Source organism: Clupea harengus, chromosome 11, assembly GCF_900700415.2.
Source record: "Clupea harengus chromosome 11, Ch_v2.0.2, whole genome shotgun sequence".
NCBI lineage: Eukaryota > Metazoa > Chordata > Actinopteri > Clupeiformes > Clupeidae > Clupea > Clupea harengus.
This window is the reverse complement of record NC_045162.1, coordinates 12,210,042-12,232,722: the sequence shown is the minus strand read 5'-3', so window position 1 is coordinate 12,232,722 and position 22,681 is coordinate 12,210,042. Positions and strand designations below refer to the sequence as shown.

The 22,681-nt window shown below is 41.4% G+C and overlaps 2 protein-coding genes across 2 annotated transcripts; both read right to left on the bottom strand.

Annotated features, from left to right (window-relative positions):
* Positions 1–1,871: 1,871 nt before the first annotated feature.
* cdh17 (cadherin 17, LI cadherin (liver-intestine)) lies at positions 1,872–16,496 on the bottom strand. The gene is made up of 19 exons (XM_012824787.3): positions 16,415–16,496; positions 14,054–14,110; positions 13,235–13,330; positions 12,990–13,124; positions 11,430–11,565; positions 11,023–11,181; positions 10,657–10,812; positions 9,334–9,530; positions 8,906–9,034; positions 6,341–6,485; positions 6,032–6,250; positions 5,682–5,758; positions 5,087–5,278; positions 4,632–4,876; positions 4,351–4,481; positions 3,635–3,865; positions 3,198–3,308; positions 2,917–3,033; positions 1,872–2,777 (listed from the first exon to the last, which is right to left on the bottom strand). Exons 2-19 carry the CDS (start codon positions 14,093–14,095, stop codon positions 2,695–2,697), a joined length of 2,601 nt encoding a protein of 866 aa, XP_012680241.2. The 5' UTR covers positions 14,096–14,110; positions 16,415–16,496; the 3' UTR covers positions 1,872–2,694.
* Positions 16,497–17,699: 1,203 nt separating this feature from the next.
* On the bottom strand, positions 17,700–20,037 carry gem (GTP binding protein overexpressed in skeletal muscle). The gene is made up of 4 exons (XM_031576256.2): positions 19,155–20,037; positions 18,915–18,991; positions 18,519–18,711; positions 17,700–18,053 (listed from the first exon to the last, which is right to left on the bottom strand). Exons 1-4 carry the CDS (start codon positions 19,486–19,488, stop codon positions 17,794–17,796), a joined length of 864 nt encoding a protein of 287 aa, XP_031432116.1. The 5' UTR covers positions 19,489–20,037; the 3' UTR covers positions 17,700–17,793.
* Positions 20,038–22,681: the final 2,644 nt, after the last annotated feature.

The window sequence follows — 22,681 nt, the reverse complement described above, 5'->3', positions numbered from 1 at the left end:
TGATTTGCATATTACCACAGATTACATGGGGTTATTTCAGATTGCACCACTTTTAAATTCTTGTTTACAACACACTGAGTCACATCCTGTAATTTCAGGTTCATAACTAAAGCTATAAAGGGAGTCTGTGCCTCGTGTCAGTATGAAAGAGGGATATAAATATAACAGTAAGAGAAACACGTGATAATGTCATATAACAATGACTGTCCCCATGGGAAATTCCAGGACCAAATAATTTGACCTCGAAACCTGTTCCTGTTCCAGTTCCTTGGGCATGCAGGCGGTACAGCTACACCCTCAGACGCGGTGGATGAGTAAACAGGGGCATGTGTCTGGGTAGAAACAGATGGTTTTGTCTGCTACAGTCTGAAGCTGTGCTACAACAATTGGGTGGCAATGAAAGAAAATATCACCCATGTTTGAAAATGCAGAGAAATATCAAGATGAATGAACATGGGGAATCGTTATTTTTTCTTGACTTTTGTTACAGAAGAGTCACTAGTACCAGTGGCTTTTGTCATTTGTATTTGAGATTATGAATAATGTGGCGTGAAGCAGGGTCTCAGCAGTCTACTTCCGTTTACTTCCTTATAGTATGTATGTAAACAGTAGTATGTAGTATGTAAAGAAGCAATAGAGATTGTGCAAGAAATGCCAAAGTGAAGAAGAGCTCAAAGAGCCTTTTGAAGGGGGGCAGGAGAGGTGTGAAGGGACCGGCATTTGAGATTCATAGTTAATAAGGATATGCCATAGTTAATAATTCAATACTTAAGTTAGAATGTAGTCATTTCTGGTTAGAGAGTCTCTCTTCCCCCATGTCAAATCAAAGGGCCTTGTCTTGACCACCCACCTCCAAGGAACTTCAGGTCTGTCTCAACAATGTGTGGCCACCATTGTTCAAGATTAAACCTGAATCATGACTGACCAAAATCCAAGACTGGGTCTCCAATATATGGTATAAAATTAAATACCATTAGGTGCCAAGAGCAGCAGGCTGAGGAGGACCTGAGGGGAGAGCAACAGCTGGAGCCCTCCTGCCTATGGAGGGTCAAGATAGGAGATTCAGAGTGTTTTTTGACATGTGTGCTGTTGTTATCCCACTGCTAACCTACAGAGGGCACTAAGCAGCACTGTTACAGTCAAATCTGCACTCCATAGCCCTCATGTAGACCACTGAGACCACTGAGAGTTTGACATATGATGTCAAATGTTAATACTGTGTGTTCAGAAGCTGAAACAACCATCTGACGATGAGATGTTGATCTAGGTTGTTCTTGGAGGTGGGTGGTTGTCATAATATCAGGAAATGCCGAAGTATGCGCCTTTGAAGAATAGTACGTGTACGTGTTGTGGTTCAAGCAAAATAATGTCAAAGTCAAAGTTATCAGTTTGATTCTTATCAGAACATCCCCTTTCTTTTGCTATGTTTTTACCTGTGATTATCATGTTTCGAGAGGTTTTTAGAGGTGAGCATCCTTTTAGATGTTTTTTTTTCGGAAACAGTGTCTGAAATCAGATTCTGGCTGCAGCAAGCCTATACAAACGGACATCATTCAGTAAACATGACTTTGAGAAATTAACGTTTCCTAAACTGGGACCGCTTTTAATCCATTTCAACATCTACACAAAAAGTACTAAATCCATTCTAATTTGATTTTATAGGATGCATTGGCTACTATAACAGGTACACATGACAAGGTATTATTAGTTGTATTAAAATTATGGGATTTATAAGGCACTTTTATTTATTCAATGTGTAGGACGATACTGACATTTTTTAATAATAGATTAGCCCTGGCTAATATTAACAAGAAGCAGCAAACATTTGTGGGAATTTTAAAGTTGAGGAACATGAACATTTCTATGCTGAATCTGATGAATGGTCCATTTATTCCATAGACATGAAAATATGTCAAACCGTTAAACAACATTAAATCAATAGGTCAATCAATTGTGAGAATCTACTAATCTATAATACAGATATACACACGGAAATAGTATGATGACTTGAATGATGACTATGATGAATCGGACTGAAGCAAATTTACTTTTTGAGCAGAGTATAAGGTATGACAACTACAGGGTCCAGCATTAGCAGTCAGAGGCCATAATGGCACATCACAAATGTCACAGAGTCATTCCACATGCAGTTGTTCTCTTAAGCTGCTGATTGTCAGTCAACTCAGTCAAGGGGAAATCTGATAACCTCAACACAAACACGGTCTCTTTGCTCATTTCCTCTCTATACGACCAGATAACAACAGTGAAACATATTTCTCAGCAGTCCTTTAACCATGAAATTGATGTGCAATATGGTCCATAAGACAAGAGCTGCAAAACCTTTGTATAAATGCTTGGGATATTGTGCAGGAACAAAAAGTATGGACATTTGGACACTTAGTTCAAATACGGCTCTAGAAAGGAATAAAGAAAAAGTATTGGGACTTTATTTCAAGAGGGAACTACACAACAGCCAGTTAAGCTCAACTGTAAAAAAAACTATTTATCCAAATTCTCTGTTTACTACGCATGCTCTGGCTGTAAAAAGAGCTTAATGCGCAAACTCTGCCTGCAATTTAGCCAATATGGCCAACCAATGTTGGCTTTGTTTCTTCATAACGTAAGTACATGACAAGTTTTGTGTTGAAATAAATCAGGAATAACACATCTCCTCTCAAGGTTCTCTCTCTGTGTCTACATCATGGCGTCTCCCTCTTCACCCTCTGTGGTTTTTGGCTTCTTCTTAGATTTTTTGATGACAATAACAAAGACGATTACTGTGAAAACAAATATTGTGTTAATGACATACAAATGGCGGAACGGTTGAATGTTTGAAAATGCATCAGTAGCAATGTTTTCCATGTATGGCTCTTGTGCCATGTAACAAATATGAAGTATTTTGTTTGTTTTCCTTACTGATGAAGCCAAGGACTCCTCCCAGGATACCAATGGTGCTCCCCAAACCTAATACACCAGCTTGAGCTTTGGGCTCACGGTAACAGTACCCAAACTCTGTACAGTTGCACACATGCACTGTCGAGGATGGAGAGAAGGAGAAACACATGTCAAACAGAACACAAAGGCAGTACGCTGCTGTGAATGTAGTTGTTCATAGTTTTTCCTTGTGTAGACACAGTGTTTATGTGTGCATGTGTGTGTGTGTGTGTGTCTGTGTGTCTCTGCATGTGTATGCTCACCATTAAACTTGTGTGTAATCCCCAGACCAGCGTTGTCTTTGATGTTTATGGGCACGCCGAAAACCTGCTCGGAGGAAGGCACCTTCTTGAGAGTCAGCCAGGCAGAGGTGTCTAAGAAACATCACAGACAGACCATATGTCAGAAAGAGAGAGAGCCATGCAGAGAGACGGCCATAATACATCACATACTAAATTCACCAGCCTCGGGTGAAAGACAAACTTGGGCAGGAAGTACTTGGATGCAGGTCTAATTGGATGATGAAGTGGGATATTAGTTTGGATTACTATTAAGGAGGGAAAGGTTTGGCTCAGAATCAGGTTTGGCTAAAGATATTCTTCTGATATTCTGCTGAACTTCATCTCTGTGATCCTGTTAACAAGTTGTGCTGACAGAGGTCTCCAGTCGTGTGGAGTCCAGCGTAAACCCAGGCCCTCACCGTCCTTGGGACTGATCTCCCAGTTGGGGGAGCGCTGGTTCTTGCTGCCAATGCTGAAAGTGAAGGGAGGACCAAAGGGCTCTGCGTCTCCGTCCTCAGCCTGCAGGAGCACCGGCTTCTTGTGGTCCTTGACGCAGATGGTGTGCTCCATCGTTATCAGTCGGGGCGTATTATCGTTCACGTCCAGTAGATAGATGGCTACCTCCCTCTCTGTCTGCATCTCTGGAGCATCTGCCATAGCCAAAGGACACGGAAATCACACACACTAAACACACTCTCAGCAATCACACACACTAAACACACTCTCAGCAATCACACACACTAAACACACTCTCTGCATGTAACCGACACCAAGCATGTCACAAATACACACTTAATAATAAAAAAAACATATAACCTAGTAACATTCTGGATGAACTATAATATCAAATAAGATCATATAATGGCCAGGAATCTGATTTCATCTTTGGCTAAGCTGAATTTGAATCTGAATCTGAATCTGAATCTGAATCTGAATCTGAATCTGAATCTGAATCTGAACCTGAACCTGAACCTAACCCTAAACAAGCTCTACACAAAGGAGCAGAACACAGTGGAGTAGGAGATGACTGGGACAGGTGAAGTAGACAGAGACAGATGTGTGAGCAGGTGAAGCAGACTGAGAGGAGCAGAGGACAGCAGAGTGGGAGAAGCAGATGAGAGTTTGCGTGGCGTACCCTTTTCATAGGCGATGACCTTCACGGTTAGCTGCTGAACCTCCTCATAGTTCAGGGCTTTCTTGGTCTTCAGCTCCCCTGTGGCCGAGTCAAGCTCCAGCCAGCCTCTCTCATCTCCCTCCATCTTAAATCTGTTTCACACAAACACATGAAGTCGTCATATACTCAAAAGGTGCGCACACATACAAACACACAAACACACACATGTATATGTGTTGTATATGTGTGTTTGATGGAATTTATTATTCATTGTTTGTATTATGATTAATGATAGTTCTTACACAATCTCCTTCCCCTCTGGGTCATTGGCCTTGATGTTCAGCACCGTGGCTCCCACTGTCAGGTTCTCCGGGACAGTCACAGTCAGGAAGTCCTTGTCAAACTGAGGTGGCTCATTCACGTCGACCACATCCACTGTGACAACTGCTGTAGACTCCACGCCATATTGTAGCCCTGCCATCAGGGGCTCAGGATTCCGAGCATGAATCTGGAGCTCGTAGGTGGACTGCTCTTCATAGTCCAGAGGCTAGAGGAGAGGGACCAAGCAAGAGGAGTCAGACTGGGCACTGAAATTTTTAAGACAAGAAACCGCACACATAACATAATATAACATAACATAACATGACATATCATAACATATAAGTACTCTGGACATAAAGTACACATATGATAAACATATAATAAACCTACTAAATATGGACCCTCAGTGAGCCTCTCAGTCATATATGCCCGTTACCTTGGCGATGGAGAGTATTCCCTCTCCTGTGGTTTCATCTGCTTTGATGGTAAAGACTTCATTAGGGTCACCAGCAGCAATCTCGTACAGCACCTTGGAACTCCCCGAGCCGGGGTCATCAGCGTCTGTTGCCTTTATGGTCAGCAGCGAAGTGCCAGGCTGGGCATTCTCTGGCACGCCAACCTTCCCATACTACTCCAGAGAAAGGCATGTAGGCAAGAGCACAGGAACTAAACACACATACTTGAATACTACATGAACTCGAATACTTGAATACTACAGAATACTACTTGAATACTACAATCACACACACTCAGCCTCATTCTTTCAGAGGAGACTCATGTTGCGACAAATATAAATTTTGTACTCCCAACAACCAGAAGAGACAGCTATGTACATAACCATCACAACTTTTCACAAATGCTTTCATCAATTTGCTGTGTATATATTAATTGAAGAATAAAATCTTATTTTATTAATTTAATACTTGCTACTCATTCATAGCTGTTACATTTACATCAATAATCAACATCAGTGTGTCAAAATGTAGCCTCAAGACAAGGCTGCAATGTACTAAAAGGTTAGAAGCACTTACATTGTTTTTCTCAAAGATGGGGAGCTCATTATTGATGTCAATGACCTTCACAATGACTTGGCACTCTGTAGTCTTAGCTGGTCAAACAGAGAATTGCAATTTAAGACTTGTAACTGGAAGAATTTTACAAGGACAGACCAGATGAAAGAGTCTGAACTATGTTAGTGTGTGTGACTACTTTCAATCAAAGAAAAAATGATCCTTTATTTCTTTTTGTCTCTCTTCCCCCCAACCAACCCTGTGTGTGTGTCTGTGCATGTGTGTGTTGGTCCTATGTAACTTACTGTGTGTGTGTGGACCCAGGTGTGTGAGTGTACACTGGGTAAGATTTCATGAATCTGTGTGTGTACCTGGTGTTCCTCCGTCGCTGATAGAGATGGTGAGGGTGTATTGAGGGGTGACCGACCGCCGGAATCCGCTTTTGGACACACTAATGGCCCCACTGTACTCGTCAACAGAGAACATGTTGGCTGTTGGGGGGTTCTGTGTCAGCAGCTTGTAGGCCAGCAAGGCATTGGCTGAGTTCTCGTCATCAGCATCATGAGCCATCAAATTACCCACCACACTTCCTAAGAAACAAAAGCACACACGCATGGTTACAGCTATCACCGGACTGTTGGCATGTGTCATTTGTAAGTGAGAGTGTTTGCTGTTCTTACCCAGGACCTCGTTCTCTTGCACTTCAAACTCGGACACGCCACACTCAGGAGCGTTGTCATTCTCGTCTGTTACTGTTACATGAATCTCCATGGGTTCGTCAACTTCCACACCCTGCTCGTCCTTAGCCAACACCACTAACACATACTACACACACACACACACACACACACACACACACACACACACACACACACACACACACCACACACACACACACACACACACACACCACACACACACACACACACACACACACACACACACACCACACACACACACACACACACACACACACCGTTTATGCTCCTTCATAAACACATTACACACAAAGCACACACCATCTGTCATAATGATACATGCATATCAGACTTTTACTTCTCCATATGGGGGCGCACAAACACACACACACACACACACAGGGGTGTGTGTATATGTGTAGGGGTGTGTGTGTGTAGGAGTGTGTGTATGTGTGTAGGGGTGTGTGTTCGTGTAGGGGTGTGTGTTCGTGTAGGGGTGTGTGTGTGTGGGTAGGGGTGTGTGTGTGTGGGTAGGGGTGTGTTCGTGTAGGGGTGTATGTGTGTAGGGGTGTGTGTGTGTGTGTGTGTGTGTAGGGGTGTGTATGGGCCATTCTACCGAATTGGTGCAAAGTGTGGTCCCACAACAATAAAAACTTGACATAGACATAGATATTTACTAAGAATATGTTATGGTCTATTTGAACCCAAGACATTCATTGAGATAGGGATAAGCTAAATATATACAAAATCATCGTTTATATGGTACTTTCTATTGGGAAGTAGCTGTCCCTAACCCTGGCATCTAAATTTCAATGTCTGTAAATAACACTTTTTAGATTTTTTTTATTTTTTTCAATGATGTAATTTCAAAGACCTTTACGATTAAGTTTAAACGGAACTTGGAAGATTTAGATTTATTGTGGGTTTAATAACAACAAAAAAACTATACTCAAAAAATCATGTCTATAGTTTTCATGTCACTACCGAAACACAGGAGTTTTAGTCCATTGGCTGAGCCTGTTTTTTAGCCACACCCCTGCATTTATAACCAGGCAGTGATACTGCATCCCTGTCCCTCATGGCAGATTGGTAAGTAGCTAGATCCCATACTTTTGATATAAATGTGTTCCAAAGTCTGAAAATCAGTGTGTAACCTTAAGAATTGTCACTACCGAACACCTTTTTTTCTTCAATTAAGTAAACTTTTTGGGGTTTTATGCAAAGTATTATGTTTGTTTGTGTGTACACCTCTACAAAGATTTGTTTGCTAGCCATGTGCTTGCTAGAATTATTTATTTATGCTCAAATTTAGCTAGAATTGTCACTACCGAAACAGTCACTACCGAAACAGTTACTACCAAAACATATGGTAAAGTTTCGGTAGTGACATGATCGTTTTGGTAGTGACAAAATGGAATAGTAATTAGTTCAATCACATCATTTTGAAATAAATGTGTTATGTCGACTAAATGGTAAAGATGTAGATAATGCTGATTTCTATCTGAAATTGTTCAGGAGAGAAAGAATCATAAGACACCAAAATGCCAAAAGGAAAAAGTGGAGCAGAGAGGCTGAGAGAATACCAACAAAGAGTGAGGGATGACCCAGTGAAACACCAAGAATATTTAAGGAAGGAAAGAGAAAGAAATAAGAAACGAAAGGAAGAAGGAAAGTTGAAATGTATCAGTGATTTATCCAACAGGGAGCAAAAGAAGGTCAGAAAATCATGGAGGAAAAGACAGCAAAAGCACAAAACATTTGTGTTTTTAATATTCCCAACCTAAAGCATGGTATGAGTTAAGATTAAGCAATAAGGTTGAGGAAATATGATACAACCTTGCAAACAAAATACTGTGGTCACTACCGAAACAGTGCTGTCACTACCGAAACACTGGATGTTTTGTAAAAAATAAAGTATATTGAGTTATCAACTAAAATGTTATGATACTGATTGGTTTAATGTATGTTCAATTTCATCAATCATCAACTCTGGAATCAATATGATCAGTATTTTGCATTTTACAAAGAAATATTGCACTTAGATTTTGATGACTTGAATAAATTGAACTTTGAAATTTGGTAAAAATTTCATTTTTATTGATTTCATTGTGAAAACCTTCAAGAAATATTTGTAAAAATACTCTTCAGAGAAGGGAAGGAAACACAATCTGAACAGGTTAATAATAATACGTTTTCCCTATAGTTTATTACTATGTTTCGGTAGTGACAATTTTTGGGAGAGGAAAAACATTCCAACACATTCTGAAAATACAATATAAAAATTGACAGTTCATTTACTAGATATGTGTACTTTAGATATGGTACAATATATATATGGACAAAGTTTTGGGAATAAAACATACAAATTTTCAAAATATTTCCAACCTGACTTTGCACCAATTCGGTAGAATGGCCCGTATATGTATGTAGGGGTGTATGTGGGTAGGAGTGTGTGTATGTGGGTAGGGGTGTGTGTATGTGTGTAGGGGTGTGTGTGTGTATGTGTGTAGGGGTGTGTCTATGTGTTGTAAATGCTGTTGTGATTACCATGTCTTTCTCCTCACGGTCCAGTCCCTCTGTAACATAAATCTGTCCTTCAGCATTTATACTGAAGGGAAAGTTCAGTCTCTCCTTCTGAACCAAACTGTATATCGCATTCGGGTCATTCGATGTCACCTGCAACCGACAGACAGCCAAGACAGACACAGACAGACAGACAGACAGACAAACAGAGAGAAACAGACACCCATACACACACACACACACACACACACACACATACAGTTGTGGACTATTAATAAAAAACCTTCATTAAAGTATGCTCAGATATGAGAGACCATGATCAGGGTTAGTATTGATTATTGATAGATTGATTATTCCTTATAATGAATTAGAATGTCTTACAGTATTACTGTATTACACAACAATAATTATTTATTTAAGGATTTATGGCAACAGATGACGTAGTGACTAACCGTGGTAATAAGCATGGGGTATTCTCCTTTCACATTCTCTCTGATAGTGACCGGTCCAGGGTTCACCCACAGGTTTTGATTGATGGCAATGTGAACCCGTGTGGTGCCACTCAGAGCATTCTGGGCTCCATCCATATCCTGTGCTCTCACAATCAAGGTGTAGTCGGGGTCGACCGTAGCATCTACTCGCCGAGACTCTGCACATGAATAAACACGTAAACATTTCATGAAAATGATGTAAATAGTTAAGTCACGTCTTCTACATTAAACATATTTGCCTTGTTTGCCAAAAACGTTTGATGCATTTCTGTTTGAATATGTGATTCATTTTTATTTTCATCATATGTCAAATTTGTCCTCTATGTGTTTGAGATTGGGAGTGTCCCCAGCACTGACACGGGTTACTTTTTACTCGTATAGATGTACTCTTTATTATATAGATGTATTCTTTATAATGGTGTCCACCATACAAAAATACACCATGGCAAGCAAATTCATCATTTCATCATGGCTGAAAGATGGCAGCTAAATCCTATCTGCCCCTCTGCCATGTGAGGTTCAACAGCAGTCAGGACGGGGGAGCGTGACGGAGCAGCAGCCTGCCCAGATGGTGTGCGTGTTCAGGGGTCAAGTCCTTGGAGTTCGGTCCCACAGCCACTAGCATGACTGTACGGGTCAATGTCTAATCATCTCTCCGGATATAAATCCAATCCTCATCAGCCACAATAACGAAATGGATGCCATCTAGCTAATCTCTGTATAACATGTCACTCACAGCCCTGTTCATGAGCAGCATTAAGATGATAGAAAAAAACAGCCCAGACTAACTGGTCGCTGCATGTACAAAAGTCACCTTCAAGAAAAGATGAATACCTGTCTTTTCAGTAAAGGTACACAGATAAGGTTTTCTCCTCTATAATATTGTCTGTCTCTCCTCTTATGTAAGTATTTTCCTCCCTCTACATTTGTGTTCAAGCTCCTCTGCTCTGCTGCTATTTGCTTCATGTGACAGAATGTGTGCCGTGGGCTCTCCCTTGCTTGGCTTACTTGTAATCTTTATCTCATAGACGGAACGTGCAGCTTTAGAGAGGACCTTAATATGGCCCATGGCACGTTTATCCCACCCTCTCTCACTTGCAGTCTCATAAGCACACTCTTGCACTCTTAATCCCAGTTTTTTTTTAATTGCAGCAAACGCACTAGAGATCATGTTTGCAATCTGGAGTGAGCACTTGAATGGTGTGCCTTCATATGGCTGGCCTTAAAGGCTCTGCCTAAGAAAAGGAAAACAGAGAGACACAGAGAGAATGTGCTTGTACCAACCTCTTCTAAGAACACAGGTAAAGAAAGGGTTTTCCTCATATGGAATATCGTTTGGTGCACAGTAGTCATTAAACTTCTTCTCCAATACTTCACGGCTGCCACGTTGTTCACCCCGACTGTAAATCAACCCTGCACGTGCCTTAAGAAGCCTGGCACCTACACACACACACACACACACACACACACAGGTATTAAGCCAATTACTGACAGCCGTAATATGGAATTGCAATATCGACTTGAAAATTGCACTACTGTGCTACATTTGCCCCAACAAACTCAGAATACATGCAGATATCTATGGTGTATGATTATCTATGGTGTAGTGTGGGATGAACACGGAGACACCTCCACATGTGCCAGGCTTACCATCTTCAGTGGTGGAGATTTCCCCTGTCTGTGGGTCAATCTGGAACAGGGACGTGTCCAGTGTGCCTGGAATCTCTTTGTCAATGCTGTACCTCAGGGCAGCATTGGCAGTATTGGGGTCATCAGTATCTGACGCAAGCACGCGTACAATTGGCACGCCTGCACACACACAAACACACAAACACACACACACACACACACACACACACACACACACACACACACACACACACACACACAATCACTCAGCATGAATTCCATAAAATATAATGAAGATACAATGGACTCAGAATTCAGAATTACTGGTTACTAAAGCACAATGTCTGTGGTATTATGTGCGTGTCTGTGTGTGTGTGTGTGTATGTGTGCGTGTCTGTGTGTGTCTCTGTGTGTGTGTCTGTGTGTACCTGCTGGTTTATGCTCCATCACCTCTCCTGTGTACAGAGTTTGGTCAAAGGTGGGTGCATTGTTATTTATGTCCACAACTTTCAGGACTATATGGTATGGTCCATCTACGGTCACATCATCTGCAAGAGCCTCAATCTATCACAAACACACACACGCACACACACACAAACACACAAACACACACAAACACACACACACACACACACACACACACAAACACACAAACACACAAACACACACAATCACACACACACATTCATTGACATAAGTATAAAAAATAAGATCACACAGTTATATTAGATTATTAGGGTGAAACATCAGCTTTTAGCCAAATTCAACCAATCACACCTAATCACTCTAAAACTAAAGACCAGTCGTCACAAGTAATGGCTTTCAGTTTGAGATTACAACATATTGACAGAACTGTGTTGCAATTTTGTGTTGGTCAGGCATAATCAATCATCCATCCAACTGATCAACAATCAGTCACTAAATACAAACGTCTCATTAAGGTAAGTTGTGATTGGCCAATAGGTGAGCCTCAGCCAGGCATGTGCACAAGTAGACCCCAGGTGGTGCTCATGCACTTACTCCTCTGACCTTTGACCCCAGGTGGTGCTCAAGCACTTACTCCTCTGCCCTGTGACTTAGTGTTGTTTTTGCAGAGCAGTTTTTTCTAATTCAAAATTTATTTTTGGTTTTTACCATTTTAAACGAGTGAACCCCGCTACTTTTGTTGTCAGGCAACTAAAATAAACATGCCTTAGGACTACGCGGTAAGGGTTTTTACAGCCATTTTCACACTTGTCTCAATACCATGTACACCTTTTCAAAACACTTAACACATTCACCATATCAGTAGACTATGTGAACTTAACTGTGGATACTTTTTCGTGGCTTAGATACCAAATTCATTCAATGACCGCTTCAATCACTTCAACCACTTGTCTGTGTTTTTTAGTTCAATGTACATTGAATGATGAAGTAGTTTAATGGGAGAGAGCATATGCTATAGTTGTGGCAGCATGAGTCACTTTTGGGTGACACAATGAAGTATGAAGTCTGTTAGTCGTAGTGCATTTTGCACCAAAGGTTAACTGATGTGCTGAGGTGTGTGTCTGTAAATCCCACTGTGTGAAGAGTTCTGAAGAAGGGTACATGGTATTAAAATGAGTGTGAAAATGATTGTAAAAAATTGTAATAGTCTGCAATCATATTCAGAAATCAGAAACGTTTGTCTATTGGTCACCCCTTTCATGACGAGCACTGATAGAGGTGTGGCCATAGGCTGATGAAATATGAGAAATTAACTATAAATTAACTATAGCTCATAGGCCTACTTGAAACATTTAATGTAATGTGATGTCATTTTCGGTCATTTAATGTAATGTAATGAATTAATTAAATAATTTAAGATGCGCTACTGTAGGTTATGTTTTACAAACAACTGTTGATGAGAGAGATGATCTTTTTTTAAACCTAGAATGCCTGGCTTCTGCCAAATCTTCTGCTCCTCTTGTGTTCTTGTCCTGTGTATTTGTGTTTGAATGTTCACTCACCTGAAGCGAGAGTGTGTCCTCTACGGACCAGGTCAGGGGCTCACTGAGATAGAGCCAACCCTCTGCAGATATGCTGATTCCCGGAAGCTCCTCGATTACTCTGTATCCAGTCACACCAGCTTCTGCTGACACAAACTGTACCAACACACGCAAATCACACACCTTTAAAACACACAGAGAACTGTCCTATTATCCAGTGTACTGTCCTATTATCCAGTGAACTGTCCTATTGTCAAATCACAGACCTGGTGTATGGGATAGGGAACTGCGGTAGCTTCAGGAACGTGTAATTCCTTGTTTTCCAGCGGCCCCTTTAGGTCCTCCAGAGTTATCCCATGAGCCTGTGGCACATGATGGAGTCACAGGGAGTCACATATGAGATGATGTAACAAAGAACACCACAAATGGCAGACGTGCATAACACCATAGATATTTCTTACAATGACCCTATATAGCAACATAGGATATCATGTATTTTGTGTGCCACCCTGAAGAGACATTAGGGAGTTTGTGTCTAAAACTAGCTCACAAGCTAAAAGCTAACACGCTTTCCTTGCAAACACCAACAACAGAACAGTTGGCACTGCTAGCTAGCTTGCTAATTGTAATATTTCATAATGTAAATTGTTGAAGGGCTTACAACCCTATGGATAGGAATGAATGATGGGCATGTTTATCTCCCTAATGATATAACATCAAAATCAATTTGGAGTTTGGAATAAATACTAGCTGTCTAAAAACACATCTTAGAGATACCTGCATAATGTTGCTTTAAAACTTAAATTGTTGAAGTTACCAGTATTGCCTGTGCAGAACTTCATGATTTTTGTTTGTGTTTCCACAAGTGAATTAAATGTTAATTATGTAAAAAGGGGATATAAAATCTTTTTATTACAGTGGACGACTAACTTCCCGTGAAATCATAACAAGCAACTGGCCACAAGTCAGACTGAAGCATGATATATGATAATTGACCCAGACAAATTCTTGCAGACCCATTATTTAAAGTACATTTACACACATAGTTTCATACAAAACAAACGAAGAAACACAAACAAACTCACAGAGCTAAGGAGGACTGTTAGCAGCAGTAGATGTTTCATCATTTTAAATGTCCACACCTGAGAGAGACAGACAGAGTGAGTGGGCGAGAGAGATAGAGAGAGAGAAAGAGAAAGAGAGAGAGGGAGAGAAAGAGAGAGAGGGAGAGAGAGAAAGAGAGAGAGCAAGTGTGTGTGAGAGAGAGAGAGTTAATTATTGCTTCATGTACAGGCTGTAATATCTGATCTGAGACTTTGAAACGAAACCAGTTCAACCAATGGTGTGTCGGTAACCTTTTTGTGTCTGCAGAAACTACTGACATACACATTTCACAGAAAGGACACAGGGTCAAGATTAAGTATAGAACAGTACTAGCCAGAGGAGGTGACACACAGTAGTAGCAGTAGTAGTAGTAGTAGTAGTAGTAGTAGTAGTAGTAGTAGTAGTAGTAGTAGTGTGTGTGTGTGTCTGTGTGCTGCCAAGTGTTCCAGTTGTGATATACCATTAAGCACAATTTTTTTTTGTTCATAATCCATGATGTGTGTGGAAATTATTCCACTCCTGATAATCCTAAAAAAAACTTTAAATGACCATTAAATCAGGAATACCTGGGACAACACTGCAGTCTTCTGAAGTAATCAGATTATGTTAAAATTGTATCTAGAGTAACATATATACTCTCTCACACACACACACACACACACACACACACACACACACACACACACACACTCACTCTCATAGATTACGATCCAACTCTCAAGGGTTTTCGTAAAAAAGTGCTCACTCACTCATTCACAGAGGGTTTAAATTCCTTGTAAAGACTTTGTTCCCCGTGCTAACACCATGCAAGCCTATCTGAAAAGCATATATGGATACAGACCTGTTGTGAGCAGGTACCCAATATGTCTAAACCTTGTGTTTGATTGAAAGAAAACCCTAAAACCTTCAGATTTTTCTTAATCTGCTGATATTAACATGGACATGGACAGGTTTTCACTAAAACACTTAAACAGAAAGAAGAAGAAGAAGTGGTCATTGGTGTGTCAATGTCACCTTGTCTTCTTCTGCCCATGAATAACCTTCTTCCGTCTGAGAGAGCATGCCAGACCTCTCTCTCTCTCTCTATTTCCTTCACTCTCCCTTCAGATCCTACTTTACTCTGTTCTGTTCACTTTCTCTTCCAGTGCACTATATTGAGGGCAAACCAGTTGAAGGGGACTGATTGCGTGGTCATTTAACCTTCAACAGGCCCATGCTTCACAAGGTGAAATCTAACAGCTGTGGCTAGGACCTGAGGCCGCTGAAGGCCTCAAATGCACACACACACACACACACACACACACACACACACACACACACACACACACACACACACACACACACACAAATTATCTCAACCTTTTGCACAAGTGTCTGCTAACTTACACACATGAACACTCAATCACACTCAGACAGACCTACATACAGAAAAACAAGTAAAAACACATGCAACCAAATGACCTCCAAAGATTGTTAAGACTTGCCTATGTTAACCGCCCATGTATGGGTATAGCAGATTTACTCATGTTATATCGAATGTAAGCATATGAAGTATCCGTGTAGAATCAGTATATGAGACGTTTTACAATGCAAGTAAAATAAATGAAGAGGAAGCCCACACCCTACAGTGAGAGAGAGCATGCCAGACCTCTCTCTCTTTCTTATTCTCTCCCTTCAGATCCTACTTCGCTCCGTTCTGTTCACTTTCTCTTCCAGTGCACTATATTGAGGGCAGACCAGTTGAATGGGATTCATTGCGTGGTCATTTAACCTTCGACAGGCCCATGCTTCACAAGGTGAAATCTAACAGCTGTGGCTGGGACATAAGGCCGCTGAAGGCCTCAAATGCACACACACACACACACACACACACACACACACACACACACACACACTCACACACACACACAAATGATCTCAACCTTTTGCACAAGTGTCTGCTCACTTGCACACATGAACACACAATCACACTCAGACAGACAGAAAAACAAGTAAAAACACATGCAACCAAATGACCTCCAAAGATTGTTAAGACTTGCCTAAGTTAACCGCCCATGTATGGGTATAGCAGATTTACTCATGTTATATCGAATGTAAGCATATGAAGTATCCGTGTATAATCAGTGTATGAACCGTTTTACAATGCAAGCAAAATAAATGAAGAGGAAGCCCACGCCCTACAGTCTCAAAGTCAATGAAGTCCTCAGAACTCTTCCAGGCACATACAAGCACACAAGTATAAAAAAAGACAGTTTAAGCAACGGAAAGGAGGAATGATGAGAACAGAGACAGATTTAAAAAAGAAAAAGGAATAATCGAGGCTAATACAATGAGAAACATACCTTCTACTCTCCTGTCGTTGAAGCAACTGAGACTCTGTCCCTCCTCTACCTGTCAACCTTTAACTGTTTTATAGAACCTAATGATTATCTACAGAACTGCCCTGTGTGTGCGTGTGTGTGTGTGTGTGTGTGTGTGTGTGTGTGTAGGAGGGGATGAGTGGTAGAATGGAATATTACAGGGGTGTGCTCACGTCCAGCCGACACACACACACACACACACACACACACACACACACACACACACACACACACACACACACACACGCACACACACACACCAGTGCCAGGCATACACTGTATATCAGCATCAGGCATACATATATGTGTGGATGGTATATTTTTTTACATGAAAAAGTGCTACCTGATGCACAGGCAGTGAAAGGAAGGCTCTGTAGCCTTGTAACTCTTGAGAAATCTTGTGAGACTTGTGAGACTTTACACTTTGATCCCAACAGACTCACACACATATGCTCACTACCTGCATACCCATGGGATTACAAAGTGGCCACACAGCCACAGTTTAATCACAGGAAGTTCTATTGAACAATTTATATTGATTAAAAAGGCCAGCAAAGTCTTTTTAGAGTTTACTGATTATCTATGGTAAGTGTAAAAGTTAGTTTCTAATATGTTGTGTTAATGTTGTAAAAGTTAGTTCTAATATGTTGCCTGCAGTGGAACAGATCAGAATATTATCCTGTCTAATGTCTGAGCCCGGGATTTACCTAAATTTGTCAGTAGATAAGGTGTTTGTCTTAGTCTTACTAGAAAATAGATTTCCACTTATCTGTGATTACTCCGAGACAATACTCTAATAGATACTTTACACATAATATCAGACATACAACGACACACAGGCTTAAGCAGACACACAACCACACATGCAATTACATATAAATTCTGACACAACGGGTGAGGAAAACAATATTTTATTTCAGATGGTAATAGCTCTATGAACCAAAACAATGGGACAAAACAAATATAAAAAGGATGCGTTTTAGATAAAAATACAACTTTATAAAAATACCATTCACACAGACACATACTGTACCCTACCCTCAAAGGACAGCTTTAGGAAGTCCAAAGGTCACTCTGTCATGAAAACTCAAGACAGGTGGTTATCCTATCACTAATGCAGCAGTCTCTGAGACACCATGCACCCACATACACACACTGGGGCCACACGTGATTTTACACACACACATGCACACACACAAACACACCCACATACACACATACAGACACACACACTGGGGCCACACATAATTTTACACACACACACACACACACTCACACACACACACATATACAGACACACACACAGACACACACACAGACACACACACACACATTTACACACAACGATAAATCCAAAGGGTCTAGAGGACAGACAGGTCATGACAGGATTTGGACTTGAGTGTGTATGCTGCGCGGGTATTCCTTTTGGCGGCGAGAGTGTGTATGAAGTGTTTGGCTCGCTGCGGAACACTCCCCTTCCGGTGGGAGGAGCCCTCGCTGCTGTTTCCATGGAGGCGCAGTTGCCTGACGACGCCGTCAAACAGAAGCCAGACATTGTGTTGCATGAGGGCAGACGTCTCCACCAGTTTACAGTCAAACACCACGGCACACACACGCGCCTCTGCACATACACACATAGATACACACACACAGATACAAAAAAGACACAAACAACAGCAGATTAGCAAGGGGCATTGAACTAGAATCAGAATCAGAATCAGAATTGGATTTATTGCCAAGTAGGTTTTCATAAAAACATACAAACACAATAAGTACTACACATAACATAAAACATAAAAACACAAATAAGTACTACACATAAGAAAAGTACTACACATAAGAACCAAAAAACACAATATATACGATACAAATATATAAACAATGAATATAAAAAAGTAAAGTGGAAAGTAGAGTGCAAGATGCAAAACAGGAGTGCAATGTGAATGAGCAATGTAATGTGTGTTAATGTAACACAGACTTGGGGTGTGGGGGTGGGATAAGACTACAATAACACTACAAACTACAATGTCATATATTATGTTAGAGACAAACAAGCACACACACACACACACACACTCATACTTACGACTGATGGGCACCTCCCTGCACCGGACCAGGTCACACTTGTTGCCGACAAGGATGATGGGTGTGTTGGCATGGGCATGTGTCTGTCGGATCTGGATGCGCAACTCAGCTGCGCGCTCAAAAGAGGCACGGTCTGTGATGGAGTACACCAACAGGAATGCATCCACAGAGGAGACCCGAGACCTGGCTTCTCCCTGCATCACACAAACACACAGAAACACACTTTTATTATTATTTAAAGTTGAGTTTCAACATGTCTGTGTATGTAAGGATCCGAGCTTGTGTGTGACTTACGTTTCCCATTTTTATGCAATAGTAATTCATTTTGAGCAAGTTACGCATGCCATTATTTTTCAGTGTGCTTCAAAGTGGGGATATTTAGTAGATGGATGCTTACCAGAGAATTGCACGAGTCCACCAGTGTCACTGTAGCACTTTCTCCATCAACTAGTACCGTTCTCTCACACACCTCTTCTGTAAACAAAATACACATGTCTTTAACACTCTTTTTTTTTTACCACGATCAAAATTAGTTAAGAACAAATAAGGCCTACTACACGTGTACAAAGTATAGTCAGTCTCGAGAAAAAAATCTTTCACTTACTGATCTGTAAAGTTCAAACACTAGCAAACTCACCAACAAACATCTCACTGTCAATATCAAGACTGTCCGTCGCACCGGCAAAAATGCCTGCGAGAGCAGTCTTTCCCACGCCCGGGTCGCCAAACATCACCACGGTGAAAGCCGGAGTGCTTGATGACTCTGACGAGATACCAGAGTCGGTGGATATTGAACTCCAGCGCTTTCTGTACTTCTCGTCTTCGTCTGTTCCTACACGCGTAACGTCGTCTTCGCATCCCATTAGGCCATCTCCCAGCAAGTGACTTCCATCCGGTACGCAGATACTCCACCGGTGCAACTGCTGTTGCATGCGTAGACTGTGTCGCCGCATATTAGCTAGCAAAGTCATGTCGGGAAAAACTAACTTTTCGGGGTCTAAATTAATTGAAATGAAATCCTAACAATTTACAAAGTATGGCAGAACTACGCTTTCACAGTAATGCATGTCTTGAATAGGACCTCATTCTATAAAATTGTGCAGTTAAAAAAAAATCCACTCCAGGTAGGTCTGCAGGAGTTCAGGACACCTCTAAAGTTCCCTCGCCGTGTGTCAACCACGACTGTTCAAGCGTTTCAGTGATCCAGATTTTTGCCATGATAATCCTCACAACGCCTACTCTCTCTCTCCCTCTCTATCTGTGTGTGTGTGTGTGTGTGTGTGTGTGTCAGTAATGTGCTTTAACCGTTGGCTTGCACTGTGGTTAGTATAGCCTATATTAAGGACTTGGAGTCGGCGAGGGTTTCCTTGACGTCAAAGATCTTAGTAGTGTATCTAAAGGCGGACTTCCGTCTAGGAAATCCGAATTGGATTTTGGAATTTTAGGATTTTTGTTTCCAGACTGTAAATAAAGCCACCACCTCAATTATTCCTCAAAAGACAGGTTTGTTAAAAAAAAAAAAAAAAAAAAAAAAAACACTGAAGACTGAGGAAGGCTGAATATTTTTTTGTCAAACCCATACCACACCATGACAAACCTGGGTGTTGTGCAGGGCTGAAGCTGAATATGACTGAGAGGTGAAAACAGTTGCTGGAAGCAATGTTGACTTAATGCTCTGGTATAATTTGCCAGTGCAATATTAAACTACATGGGAGCATGAAGTCAATGTGCAGTTGTGTCCTGCACCTATACCAGACGGAGGTTCCCCTAAGGAATCATCACCCCATGCATCTCTTTAAGCACCTATAGTGCTACGCCAAAAAAAAACTAGACCATTGGATGCCCATGTAATCTGGGCCCTAGCTGGCCCTAAATGGACAATTTGTTAGGTTTCTTGAAAATGTCATACAGAATAAAGTCAGACCAAGCAACACAAATCCCCCATGCCAGTTCATAAAGCCTTTATTATCACTTATATGCTCTCTCATCCTGGCCTGGTTCATAAAGCCTACATAACCACTTATATGCTCTCTCATCCTGGCCTGGTTCATAACTCCTTTAGCTGGCTGCCTTTTCACTTCGGTCTTGGAGCTCCAAAGACAGCTGCACCTATGGACTATGTTACTGTTGACCAATTCAAACTGAGGGCAGGACAGTGCAGCTCAACGGGACTGCCTGACTCCTGAGCCCCACTCATGTGCTGTGGGTGCTGCCTCTCGCTGGTCTAGAGGAGCGGCCCCGTCAGTCTGCTCTGCTCCAGCTGTGCCCTGCTCTGTTCCAGTCCTCCCGCCTACTCGTGCTCACGAGCTGAAATATCTGTTCCTTTCTCCCCTTATTAACTTGCTCCCCAAATCTATCCTTTAAGCTTTCAGACAACACAGGCAGATGGGCTGCCCCTTTGACCCGGGCTCTTTGTCTCTGAGGAGAATCTCTTCCTTTTAGCGATGAGTTTCGCCTAGCACCCTGCCACGGGCCAATCTGGGAGGGCAGAATTCCCAAAAAGCGGCTTCAGCTGTAATTTGTAAAAGAGTGCCTCACAAATCTAATTAAATTGAATTCAGCACAAAGTGGAATTAGTAATACGAGGCATTAAGAACATGGCTAAACCTGGAAATCGTCGTCTGTAACACAGACTCCCGCACTCACACAAACACACATTTTCAAGCCTTTTCTGTCCATTTAGCACGAGGATAAGAGCTGACAAATTGCAATCTGAGTTATTACTGTAAATGCTGGATTAGGCTGTTTGTGTTTCTATTTTAAGCTCTGAGAGAGCAATTGAGTATGAGGGAGACAAAATGCTAAATAAGACTGCGTGGATGACCAGAATTAACATGGATTTCCATCTGTCACATTCCATATGCTTGGACTCGGAGCATGGCCGTTGGATTTTTATGTGGTTGGCGTGAAAAACACACTGCCCGCTTTTTCTCGCCACACTTCTCTCATTACTGTGCACAGTTTGGCTTTCATAGGCGTCATCACTGTGTCCGCTGAAGTAGAGCCTGTCCTCTTACGTATGGGGACTGAAACAGCTTCTGATACTTGGTAGCACATGGAGTAGGAGGCCCACAGACAGGTGACAGCTCTCTAGGTCTCTATACTGTGTCATCAGGAAGACGTTCACTCAAAAGTGTACTCACTCCACTCCTATAAGGTTGTATCCTGTCTTCTCTTTCCACTGACATAATTCCATCACAGTACTTACAGTCTGTTCCCTAATTGTTCACTGTTAAGAGTGACAGTTGGTGTTATTATTTACCAAGAGTATTTGCTATGTCCCACAACTATTATCTTAATCTTAGTCTAAATCAAGACATTATTATCTTAACTTCTCTTAATATCAAAGTAATATTTTTCTTGTAAAGTGTAGTGCAGAATTTAGCATCTTAATACAACGGACCTCATGTCATGGAATACAACTGTTAAAGTAAATGTCAGAATCCAGTTAAAAATGTTGGTATCAGAATGGGTCATTTGGTGTGCAACGAAGGAACACCGTTTTGCTAGGTAAGGCAAGGGAATAGGTGTGTTGACCTGCACTGGCCATGTGACGTCAAAGTTCAACTGCTGGACCCAACTCCCAATGAAGTAAGTGGGCCGTGCGTCAGCGTGTTTGTGAGTACATGAGAACGCTTCTCTGAACAGGATCAGAGAGGGATCAGAGAGGGATGAGTTACTTCAGTCTTTGAAAGCAAACACCACGGCAAGGGATTACAGTTGGGACACCTCAATCCTTGATGTTAATGACACCGCTAATGTCTCCCTGCCTAACCTCGCCTTCTACTAATGCAGTGTCCCTGTTTTAAGGATGAACTGTTGCAAATCTATGGCCATTTGGTCCAGCTGAAATTGCATTATAAGGTCTGTCCTTGTCTTGGCTTTTAAATTAATTGTAAATCATTTAAGTTACACTGGATATCTCTATGTGGGCAGGAGATCCTATCTCCAAAGCAAAGATAATGGGTAGAGCTGCTTCAAGCATACACACAGACGAATACAGAGACATGGTCAACACTGAAGTTTGTGTATTATAAATCTCAAGGTATTTTGACTGCTAAATGGACACTTGACAAGAGCATGATTTAGAAATGCTGCATTGCAGTGATGTTTGAGGACAGTCAGAGATGTGATGCTTTTTATTGTTGTTATTATTTGGCTGTA